We start from the raw sequence: 12,883 nt of genomic DNA, 5'->3' as shown, positions 1-12,883 counted from the left end.
GTGATTATTCGCAAATGGAAGAAACACAAAATAACTGTCAATCTCCCTCGGCCTGGGGCTCCATGCAAGATCTCACCTTGTGGAGTTGCAATGATCATGAAAACGGTGAGGAATCAGCCCAGAACTACACGGGAGGATCTTGTAAATGATCTCAAGGCAGCTGGGACCATAGTCACCAAGAAAACAATTGGTAACACACTACGCCGTGAAGGACTGAAATCCTGCAGCGCCCGCAAGGTCCCCCTGCTGAAGAAAGCACATATACAGGCCCGTCTGAAGTTTGCCAATGAACATCTGAATGATTCAGAGGAGAACTGGGTGAAAGTGTTGTGGTCAGATGAGACCAAAATCGAGCTCTTTGGCATCAACTCAACTCGCCATGTTTGGAGGAAGAGGAATGCTGCCTATGACCCCAAGAACACCATCCCCACTGTCAAACATGGAGGTGGAAACATTATGCTTTGGGGGGGGGGATTTCTGCTAAGGGGACAGGACAACTTCACCGCATCAAAGGGATGATGGACGGGGCCATGTACCGTCAAATCTTGGGTGAGAACCTCCTTCCCTCAGCCAGGGCATTGAAAATGACAATGACCCAAAACACACGGCCAAGGCAACAAAGGAGTGACTCAAGAAGAAGCACATTAAGGTCCTGGAGTGGCCTAGCCAGTCTCCAGATCTTAATCCCATAGAAAATCTGTGGAGGGAGTTGAAGGTTCGACTTGCCAAACGTCAGCCTCGAAACCTTAATGACTTGGAGAAGATCTGCAAAGAGGAGTGGGACCAAATCCCTCCTGAGATGTGTGCAAACCTGGTGGCCAACTACAAGAATCGTCTGACCTCTGTGATTGCCAACAAGGGTTTTGCCACCAAGTACAAAGTCATGTTTTGCAGAGGGGTCAAATACTTATTTCCCTCATTAAAATGCAAATCAATTCATAACATTTTTGACATGCATTTTTCTGGATTTTGTTGTTGTTATTCTGTCTCTCACTGTTCAAATAAACCTACCATTAAAATTATAGACTGATCATGTCTTTGTCATTGGGCAAATGTACAAAATCAGCAGGGGATCAAATACTTTTTTCCCTCACTGTATACACACACACCTACACACACACCTACACACACACCTACATACACACACACACACACACACACACACACACACACACACACACACACACACACACACACACACACACACGGTTTGCTTGCAGAGCAGATACACAGTATGACTAACACAGTGAGAGAGCAGCCTCTTGGTGACTTGGAGAGGTCAGCTAGACCCCTTGAACTACATACTCTTACCTTCTCCTCCCTCCCTCCCTCCCTCCCTCCCTCCCTCCTTGCCCTTCATCCCTCCCTCTCTGTCATCCCTTGCTACCCCTACCTTTTCCAAATACTGTACACACACACACAGCCTGAGGAAGGGCGGGTGAGAAGGTCTGCCCCCTCACTCTCTTTCCTCTGGTACTGTATGGGAGACTGCAGTGCTACGTACACACACCTACACACACAGACACACACACACAAACAAACACACACAGACACACACACACACACACGCGTGCGCACACACACACACACATACACACACACACACACAAACACACACAGACACACACACACACACACACACAAACAAACACACACACACACACACACACACACACACACACACACACACACACAAACAAACAAACACAGACACACGCGCCCGCACACACACACACACACACACACACACACACACAAACAAACACACACACACACACACAGACACACACACACACACACACACAAACACACACAGACACGCGCACACACACACACACACATACACACACACACACAAACAAACACACACACACACACCCCCTCACACCAGTGCTCTGCAAACACCCCCCCCTACCTTTGTCTCTGCCCTATGCCCCAGTAACCCAGCTGTTCCAGTCAGGATTATACCCACATCAGATTACACTAACAGGTCTAAACACCAGATGTGTTTTGTCTGCTGTCTACATGCTGTCACAGCAACCTATTCACACCGCATACACACAATCACAACAGACAGACACATTTATTGCCAGTCATTTAATGTGATAGTGTAATTACAACCTGCTGCTCTAACCCTACTTCTTTCTCTCCCTCATTCTCCAGTGGAGATTGTTGTTGGGTATGGCTGTTTATTTCTGATCCAGGAACAAAATACTGTTTACATACAGGGAGATTGGATATGTAACTATCTGCCTATATCTCCTCCCCCTCTCCCCCTACTCTCTTTTCTCTGTCTCCCCCTCTCCCCCACCCTCTCTCTTCTCTGTCTCCCCCTCCCCCTCTCCCCTCACTCTCTCTTCTTTCTGTCTCCCTCTCCCCCTCTCCCCTCCTCTCTCTCTTCTCTGTCTCCCCCTCCCCCCCACTCTCTCTCTTCTCTGTCTCCCCCTCCCCCTCTCCCCCCACTCTCTCTTCTTTCTGTCTTCCGCTCCCCCTCCCCCTCTACCCTACCCTCCACTCTCTCTTCTCTCCTTTCTCTCTTCTCTCTGTCTCCCCCTTTCCTCCCCCTCTCTCTCTCTTCTCTGTCTCTCCTCTCTGTCTCTCTTCTCTCTGTCTCTCTTCTCGCTGTCTCTCTTATCTCCCTCTTCCCCCTCCTCCTTCTCCCCCCTCCTCCCTCACTCTCTTCTCTAGGGGGTGCGCAGGGGGAGGGGGTGAGAGCGGTGGATGTGCTGACTGTTCTGAGGGAGAAAGTGGCCTTTGTTTCAGGTGAGTCTAGGACGGCCCTGTCACATTTTGTTCCCAAGTATCTTTTCCAAGCTCCCTCCATCCCCTTGCTCCATGCCATTTCGTTCCCTTGTTTCGTTCCCTTGTCCCTTCACCTAACTCTTTACCCTTGTCCGACCTAGCCCCTCCCCTAGGCTGAAATGGTAAATGTCCTTGTTGAGTGTCTTGGTTCAAAACCTCTCTGGTAATGATGTGTTATGTTGCTTTTTGATGATGTCACTGTCCAAGGGGGGAGGGACAAGAGAGGCGGGCCCATCCTCACCTTCCCAGCGCGGACCAATCACGATAGAGTGAAACAGGAAGATCTAAGCAGACTGGTCACTTATCTGTCCACCATACCCAGGTAACATTATTATTCTATCATTCTATCTGTCCATCCCTCCATCATACCCAGGTAACACTATCACTCAATTATTCTATAACTACCTGACCATCTCTATAACTCTATTGCATCATCCCTGTATCACACCGTCAGTGTATTATCTCTATTGGCCATTATGAAAAATGTATGCACTCATTAACTGTAAGTCGCTCTGGATAAGAGCGTCTGCTAAATGACTAAAATGTAAAATGTAAATGTATTGCATCATCCCTGTATCACACCGTCAGTGTATTATCTCTATAGCATCATCCCTGTATCACACCGTCAGTGTATAATCTCTATAGCATCATCCCTGTTTCACACCGTCAGTGTATTATCTCTATAGCATCATCCCTGTATCACACCGTCAGTGTATTATCTCTATAGCATCATCCCTGTATCACACCGTCAGTGTATTATCTCTATAGCATCATCCCTGTATCACACTGTCAGTGTATTATCTCTATAGCATCATCCCTGTTTCACACCGTCAGTGTATTATCTCTATAGCATCATCCCTGTGTAACATCGTCAGTGTATTATCTCTATAGCATCATCCCTGTATCACACCGTCAGTGTATTATCTCTATAGCATCATCCCTGTATCACACCGTCAGTGTATTATCTCTATAGCATCATCCCTGTATCACACCGTCAGTGTATTATCTCTATAGCATCATCCCTGTATCACACCGTCAGTGTATTATCGCTATAGCATCATCCCTGTATCACACCGTCAGTGTATTATCGCTATAGCATCATCCCTGTATCACACCGTCAGTGTATTCCTCTAATCTTTCTCTTTCTTCATAATTTACACTGATATATCCCCTCTCTCTCTCTCCCTCTCTTCCGCTCCCTGACTCGCCCCCTTCCTTCACCATATCTTTCTCTCTCTCCCCTCCCCTATCTCCCTGACTCTTCCCCTCTCCTTTACTCTCCGTTACTCTATCTTTGTCTCTCCTCTCCCTCTCCCTAACACTCTCACCCCTCCCCTCTCTCTCTCTACTTGACTCTCCCTCGCCCTCTCTTTCCCCTGACTCTGTCTCTATATCCTCTCTCTCTCCGTCTCTCGCTCTTCCTGACCCCCCCTCTTCCCCCCATCCTCTCTCTCTCTTCTCAGTGATGACGTGCGTGCCAGGGGCTTCACGGTGGTAGTAGACATGCGTGGTTCTAAGTGGGAGAGCGTCAAGCCGTTGCTACGGACACTCCAGGAGGGGTTCTCCACCCACATTCACACGGCCCTCATCATCAAACCAGACACCTTCTGGCAGAAGCACAAGACCAACCTGGGCAGCGCCAAACTCAGCTTTGAGGTGTGTGTGGGTGTGTGTGTGCATTTGTAGAGTGTATTGTTTCTAACTATAATTTATCCCCTTCTCTCATCTCTCTCTCCTTCTCTCTCTCTCAATCCTCTCGCCCCACCCCCTCCCTCTCTCTTTCCCCCTCTCCCTCTCTCTATCCCCCTCTCCCTCTCTCTTCCCCCTTTCCCTCTCTCTTTCCTGCTCTCCCTCTCTCTTTCCCCCTCTCCCTCTCTCTTTCCCCCTCTCCCTCTCTCTTTCCCCCTCTCCCTCTCTCTTTCCCGCTCTCCCTCTCTCTTTCCCCCTCTCCCTCTCTCTTTCCCTCTTTCCCTCTCTCTTTCCCTCTCTCCCTCCAGACCAGTCTAGTGTCTGTGGAGGGCCTGTCCAAGCTGGTGGACCCGTCCCAGCTGTCCGCTGACCTGGGCGGTTCTCTGGAGTATGACCATGTGGAGTGGACGGAGCTACGACTGGGCCTGGAGGAGTTCTCAGGGGCCGCTGGACAGCTGCTGGCCCAACTAGAGCAGCTGGAGGCTGGGCTGACCCGTGTAGGCGAGCCCCAGGGCGTGGATGAGGCCCGCAAGTAAGACGGATACAGATGTGTGTGTGTGTGGCTGGTGCAGTAAGCTATGTGTTTTGTGTCTGTGTGTGTGTTCATGCTGTGTGTTTATGTATGTGTGTGTTTGACCAGGCTGCTAGAGGAGCATGGCCGACTACGTACCACCGTTGCCACGGCTCCCATCGACGCCATCGACCGCGAGGGGCGGAGCTTGCTCCAGCGCATGCGGCTTGGCCCCGCCCACAGCGGCGAAGCCCCTAGCGACGCGCCCAGCAGTAGCCAAGGTTATGGAAGCTGGTTGTCGGGCGGGGCTGATTTCCAGAGTGTAGCGCCGAAGGTGGCCGCCCTGCTGGAGAGGCTGCAGACTGCCAGGACACACCTGCAGCAGAGCTGGACCGAACGGAAAGCTCACCTAGACCAGGTCTTACAGCTGCACCTATACGAACAGGACGCTGCCAAGGTGTGTGTGTATGGGAGGGTAAAGAGTGTGTTTGTGTGTATGTGTGTGTGTGTTATGTGTGAATGTGTGTGTGTGTTATGTGTGTGTGTGGGAGTGGGAGTGGGAGTCAGAGGGAGAGGGAAGAAGATACAAAGGTATTAGTCTGCCTGTGGTGGTACAGTTTAGAGCCCGCTGGTAGAGACCATCTGTTGTCTGAATGAACAGCAGTGGTGGAGACAGCAGGTCGGTTGGCAGACATCCCTCCCTTTCTCTCTCTCTCTCTCTCTCTTTCTCTCTCTCTCTCTCTCTCTCTCTCTCTCTCTCTCTCTCTCTCTCTCTCTCTCTCTCTCTCTCTCTCTCTCTCTCTCGCTCTCTCTCCTCTTTCTCTCTCTCCTCTCTCTCCCTCTCTCTCTCTCTCTCTCTCTCTCTCTCTCTCTCTCTCTCTCTCTCTCTCTCTCTCTCTCTCTCTCTCTCTCTCTCTCTCTCTCTCTCTCTCTCTCTCTCTCTCTCTCTCTCTCTCTCTCTCTCTCTCTCTCTCTCTCTCTCTCTCTCCCTCTCTCTCTCTCTCTCCCTCTCTCTCTCTCTCTCGCTCTCTCTCTCTCTCTCTCTCTCTCTCTCCCTCTCTCTCTCTCTCTCTCTCTCTCTCTCTCTCTCTCTCTCTCTCTCTCTCTCTCTCTCTCTCTCTCTCTCTCTCTCTCTCTCTCTCTCTCTCTCTCTCTCTCTCTCTCTCTCTCTCTCTCTCTCTCTCTCACTCTCTCCCTTTCTCCCTTATTCTGTACATGTCTGAATAGATTAACATCTGTGTGTGTGTGTGTGCGTGCCTGTGCGTTTTTGTGTCTCTGTGTGTGTGTGTAACCCTCTGTGTGTGTGTTGTAGATGTCCGAGTGGATAGCCCACAGTAAGGATCTGTTCCTGCAGAGTCAGACAGAGGTTGGCCTCAACCACCAGCATGCCCTGGAACTCCAGACCCAGCACCAGCACTTCACCATGAACTCTATGGTACGGACACTCTCTTACCCTTTACTATGAACTCTATGGTGCGTACAATTCACAGTCTATGGTAGGGGCAGAACTCTATGGTACAGACACTTTATTGCTCTTAACCTTGAACTCTACGGTACAGACATTCTATTTATTACATGACACTTTGAACTCTGCGGTACAGACATTCTATTTATTACATGACACTGAACTCTACGGTACAGACATTCTATTTATTACATGACGCTTTGAACTCTACGGTACAGACATTCTATTTATTACATGACACTTTGAACTCTACGGTACAGACATTCTATTTATTACATGACACTGAACTCTACGGTACAGACATTCTATTTATTACATGACACTTTGAACTCTGCGGTACAGACATTCTATTTATTACATGACACTTTGAACTCTGCGGTACAGACATTCTATTTATTACATGACACTTTTAACTCTACGGTACAGACATTCTATTTATTACATGACACTTTGAACTCTACATTACAGACGTTCTATTACACTTTACCTTTAACTCTATGGCGCTATTAACATGAGTTGTGAACTCTAATGTATGGTACTGTCACTTCATGAACACTGATCTTTAACCCTAACCTCTGACCCCTCCTCAGAATGGGGAGTGTGAACGTGGACGGGGTGGTCTCCGTCTCGACGCGGCTGTGTGAGGGGGTGTCACTACGGAGCGGAGCGGATCACGTGTGTCTCGTCACGGCTCCAGGAGGACTGGAAGGGGCTGATATCAGTGCTGGAGGAACGCAGCAACACACTGGTCATGTCCACCGACTTCCACCAGGGAGCGGAACAGGTGTGTCTTGCATTTCGCTAATCTCAATCTGAGTCTACCTTTAAAGAGAAGTTAGCCTAAATAACTCTGTGTGTAATGAGTTTGACAGAAAATAGAACTCTGTGTGTAATGAGTTTAACAGAAAATAGAACTCTGTGTGTAATGAGTTTGACAGAAAATAGAACTCTTTGTGTAATGAGTTTGACAGAAAATAGAACTCTGTGTGTAATGAGTTTAACAGAAAATAGAACTCTGTGTGTAATGAGTTTGACAGAAAATAGAACTCTGTGTGTAATGAGTTTAACAGAAAATAGAACTTTGTGTGTAATAAGAACTCAGTGTGTAATGACTTTAACAGAAAATATAACTTTGTGTGTAATGAGAACTCAGTGTGTAATGAGTTTAACAGAAAATAGAACTCTGTGTGTAATGAGTTAGACAGAAAATATAACTCAGTGTGTAATGAGTTTGACAGGAAATATAACTTAGTGTGTCATGTTTCAGTTCCTGGGCCGTGTAGAGTGCTGATGTAAGGTCTATGTGTTTAGAACTTGTTTGTTTTTGTGACTGTTGGGTTGTGTATAACGTGTGTGTGTATATACATGTGACGTGTGTGCATTATGTTTCAGTTCCTGGGGCATGTGGAGCGCTGGTGTGAGGCGTGTGCTGACGACTCTTTGACGGTGGAGATGGCAGAGCTGGAGGCGTCCATACAACAACACCAGACGCTCTACGAAGAGATAACATCAGCCTACACACAGGTACACAACACACACACACATTTACATTTACTCTACGAAGAGATAACATCAGCCTACACACAGGTACACAACACACACACACATTTACATTTACTCTACGAAGAGATAACATCAGCCTACACACAGGTACACAACACACGCACACATTTACATTTACTCTACGAAGAGATAACATCAGCCTACACACAGGTACACAACACACGCACACATTTACATTTACTCTACGAAGAGATAACATCAGCCTACACACAGGTACACAACACACGCACACATTTACATTTACTCTACGAAGAGATAACATCAGCCTACACACAGGTACACAACACACACACACATTTACATTTACTCTACGAAGAGATAACATCAGCCTACACACAGGTACACAACACACGCACACATTTACATTTACTCTACGAAGAGATAACATCAGCCTACACACAGGTACACAACACACACACACATTTACATTTACTCTACGAAGAGATAACATCAGCCTACACACAGGTACACAACACACGCACACATTTACATTTACTCTACGAAGAGATAACATCAGCCTACACACAGGTACACAACACACGCACACATTTACATTTTAGTCATTTAGCAGACGCTCTTATCCAGAGCGACTTACAATTAGTACAGATCAGTGGAGGCTGCTGAGGGGAGGACGGCTCATAACAATGGCCGGAATGGAATAGATGGTGGTTGATACCGCTCCATTCCATCCATTATACTCCATTCCAGACATTATTATGAGCCGTCCTCCCCTCAGCAGCCTCCACTGGTACAGATGTAGAGTGCATTGGGAAAGTATTCAGACCCCTTGACTTTTTCCACATTTTGTTACGTTACAGCCTTATTCTAAAAACAGGTTTTTATAAATGTTTGCAAATGTATAAAAAAATAATAAAACGGAAATATCACATTTACATAAGTATTCAGACCCTTTACTCAGTACTTTGTTGAAGCACCTTGGCAGCGATTACAGCCTTGAGTCTTCTTGGTTATGATGCTACAAGCTTGGCACACCTGTATTTGGGGAGTTTCTCCCATTCTTCTCTGCAGATCCTCTCAAGCTCTGTCAGGTTGGATGGGGAGCATCGCTGCACAGCTATTTTCAGGTCTCTCCAGAGATGTTCGATTGGGTTCAAGTCTGGGCTCTGGCTGTGCCACTCAAGGACATTCAGAGACTTGTCCCGAAGCCACTCCTGCGTTGTCTTGGCTGTGTGCTTAGGGTCGTGGTCCTGTTGGAAGGAGAACCTTCGCTCCAGTCTGAGGTCCTGAGCGCTCTGGAGCAGGTTTCCATCAAGGATGTCTCTCTGTACTTTGCTCCGTTCATCTTTCCCTCGATCCTGACTAGTCTCCCAGTCCCTGCCGCTGAAAAACATCCCCACAGCATGATGCTGCCACCACCATGCTTCACCGTAGGGATGGTGCCAGGTTTCCTCCAGACGCGACGCTTGGCATTCAGGCCAAAGAGTTCAATCTTGGTTTCATCAGACCAGAGAATCTTGTTTCTCATGGTCTGAGAGTCTTTAGGTGCCTTTTGGCAAACTCCAAGTGGGCTGTCATGAGCCTTTTACTGAGGAGTGACTTCTGACTGGGCACTCTACCATAAAGGCCTGATTAGTGGAATGCTGCAGAGATGGTTGTCCTTCTGGAAGGTTCTCCTATAGCGATGGGATGGACAGAGTGTGAAGAAGGAATATGCTTTATTCAGCCCAATAAGGTAGTCCGCAGCAATGCGTAAACACGATCCCAGTGCGACTTAAATGCGTACTGGGAACCAGACATACACAGGTAAATATTCCCAGCGATAAAATAACAAAAATACTCAACCGAGCTAGCGATAACTCCACAAAGTAACAATAACACACAAAGACATGGGGAGCAGAAGGAATAGTTATACAGACACTGATGAGGGGATATGTACCAGGTGTGTGTGAAAACAAGACAAAACAAATGGAATGATGAACAGAGGAGCGGCAGTGGCTAGAAGGCCGGTGACGATGAACGCCGAAGCCTGCCCGAACAAGGAGAGGAGGCAGCCTCGGAGGGATCCGTGACATCTCCTTACTCCACAGAGGAACTCTGGCGCTCTGACATGCACTGTCAACTGTGGGACCTGTCCAATCAATTCAATTTACCACAGGTGGACTCCAATCAAGTTGTAGAAACATCTCAAGGATGATCAATGGAAACAAGATGCACCTGAGCTCAATTTCGAGTCTCATAGCAAAGGGTCTGAATACTTATGTAAATCATTTCTAAAAACCTGTTTTTGCTTTGTCATTATGGGGTATTGTGTGTAGATTGATGAGGAAAACATATAATTTGATCAATTTTAGAATAAGGCTGTAACGTAACAACATGTGGAGAAAGGGAATGGGTCTGAATACTTTCTGAATGCACTGTACATGTACTCACATCACCTCTGTATGTGTCTATGTGTTTAGGTTTAAATACATTGTTTTATATCCAGTTTAATGATTTATGTAAATTGTTTACATATATTTAGTTTATATAAATTGTTTATTGGTGTTCATGTACTCTGTGTGCACATGTATCCTACCTATGTGCTTTAATATGTGTTGTTTATGTGTGTGTCTGTGTGTGTGTGTGTCTGTGTGTGTGTGTCTGTGTGTGTGTGTGTGTCTGTGTGTGTGTGTGTGTGTGTGTGTGTGTCTGTGTCTGTGTGTGTCTGTGTGTGTGTGTCTGTGTGTGTGTGTGTGTCTGTGTGTGTGTGTGTCTGTGTGTGTGTGTGTGTGTGTGTGTGTGTGTCCGACCCCAGGTCAGTGAGAGCGGTAAAGCCCTATTGGAAGTGCTTCAGCGTCCAGCGGAGCCTGACGAGTCTGGGTTACCAGCGGCAACCACTGACTTCACAGCCGCAACACACGGCATCATGGGAGTTCTGCACGAGGTCATGCAGGGTCACCAGCATGTCGAAGGGGCGTGGCAACACCGCAAGCTCCGCCTACACCAGCGTCTGCAGCTGTGTGTTTTCCAGCAGGACGTACGGCAGGTACTGAAGCCCTTTACCACTCTCACTGACCTGGGCTTGGACACACACAAACACACACACACACACACACACGTTTGTTTTGCTACCCTTGTGGGGACCAAACAATTGATTCCATTCAAAATACTATTTTCCCTAACCCCTAAACCTAACCCTAACCCTTAAACTAACCCTAACCTTTAACCTAACCTTAAACCCAAACCCCTAAACCTTACCCCTAACCCCTAACCCTAATTATATCCCTAATTGTAACCCTAAACCTAACCCCTAAGCCTAAAATAGCCTTTTTCGTGGTGAGACCGGCGAAATGTCCCCGCTTGTCAGACTCTTCCCTGTTTTACTATCCTTGTGAGGCGTTCTGGTCCCAACAAGGATAGTAAAACCACACACACACACACACAGAGAGAGAAAGCTGTGTCATTGTTATTTCATCCTCACCCTGTAGGTTCTGGACTGGGTGGAGCAGCATGGAGAGGTGTTTCTCAATAAGCACACCGGTGTGGGGAAGAGCCTCCACCGAGCACGAGCACTGCAGAAACGCCATGACGACTTTCAACAGGTGGCCCAGGTACAGTAACACTATGCTATGGAGCGAGTTCAGTGGGTAGCCCTCGACCCTCGACCCTGGGGGTGGCCTGTCCTCAAACCCTCGACCCTGGGGGTAGCCTGGCCTCAAACCCTCGACCCTGGGGGTGGCCTGTCTCTCTCTCTCTCTCTCTCTCTCTCTCTCTCTCTCTCTCTCTCTCTCTCTCTCTCTCTCTCTCTCTCTCTCTCTCTCTCTCTCTCTCTCTCTCTCTCTCTCTCTCTCTCTCGCTCTCTCTCTCTCTCTCTCCCCTCTCTCCTTCTCTCATCCCTCTCTCTCCCCTTCTCTCTGTAGAACACCTATACCAATGCTGAGAAGCTGCTGGAGGCAGCAGGTCAGCTTGCCCAGTCAGGGGAGTGTGAGGAGGGGGAGATCTACTCTGCTGCTGGGGACCTGGAACTCCGCATGCAGGCCTTCATACAGAGAGTAGAACAGAGGAAACTACTGCTGGACCTCGCTGTCTCCTTTTACATACACACCAAAGAGGTACCTTAATGCATGCGCACACACACACACACACACACACACACACCCTGTCACAAAGTGTGTCTACATATGTTTTTTTCTGTGTGTGTGTGTGTGTGTGTGTGTGTGTGCGTGTATATATATGATATGTGTGTGCAGCTGTCAGCGTGGATGGAGGGTCTCCAGAGGCAGATGGCAGGGGAGGTGTGTGTGTGTCCTGACTCAGTGGAGTCTCTACAGGCTCTTATCACCCAGCAGCAGCAACAACAGGCCAACACACAGGACGCCTCGCTCTCTGTCATCAGGGAGGGAGAGGACCTCATCCTACAGCTCAGGTAAACACACATACACACACACTTTCAATATCCCTGGTTTCCATTCATTTACTCTGTGTTAGATGTTCTCGTCAGCTCTCTAGACTGGTTCTATTTATTTGGCGCTGATTGTTTGTTTTTGTGTTTGCTTGGTCCCCATGCTTGTCTGTGTGTGTGTGTGTTCTTGTGTGTGTGTGTGTGTGTGTGTGTGTGCGTTCGTCCGTGTATTTACCATGTGTTTGTGTTTATATGTATGTCTGTGTGCATGCATGTATGTGTGTTTACCCTGTGTGTGCACATCTCTGTGCGGTTGTGTGTGTATGCGTTTGTGTGTGTGTGTGCCAGGCCCCAGGGCAGTTCAGTGGGCCATGTGGAATCAGTGCTGCAGTCGTTGGAGGAGGCCCAGGTTCAGCTGGAGGAGCTGTTCCACCAGAGGAAGATCAGGCTGGACGTCTATCTGCAGCTACGCATACTTCAGCAGTGCTCTCTGGAGGTAGGGCTGTTTGTG

The 12,883-nt window shown here is 48.0% G+C and overlaps 1 protein-coding gene across 1 annotated transcript in view; it reads left to right on the top strand.

Annotated features, from left to right (window-relative positions):
- The first annotated feature begins 7,123 nt into the window (after positions 1-7,123).
- LOC123484539 (kalirin-like) overlaps positions 7,124-12,883 on the top strand; it is a 34,648-nt gene continuing 28,888 nt past the window's right edge. Inside the window, 7 exon segments of the mRNA XM_045215002.1 lie at positions 7,124-7,251; positions 7,860-7,991; positions 10,786-11,016; positions 11,459-11,581; positions 11,891-12,082; positions 12,221-12,396; positions 12,721-12,868. Coding sequence (XP_045070937.1) covers positions 7,219-7,251; positions 7,860-7,991; positions 10,786-11,016; positions 11,459-11,581; positions 11,891-12,082; positions 12,221-12,396; positions 12,721-12,868 — 1,035 coding nt within the window. The 5' untranslated portion in view covers positions 7,124-7,218.

Source organism: Coregonus clupeaformis, unplaced genomic scaffold (genome assembly GCF_020615455.1).
Source record: "Coregonus clupeaformis isolate EN_2021a unplaced genomic scaffold, ASM2061545v1 scaf0348, whole genome shotgun sequence".
Classification (NCBI taxonomy): Eukaryota; Metazoa; Chordata; class Actinopteri; order Salmoniformes; family Salmonidae; genus Coregonus; species Coregonus clupeaformis.
This window is presented reverse-complemented; position numbering and strand designations above follow the sequence as displayed.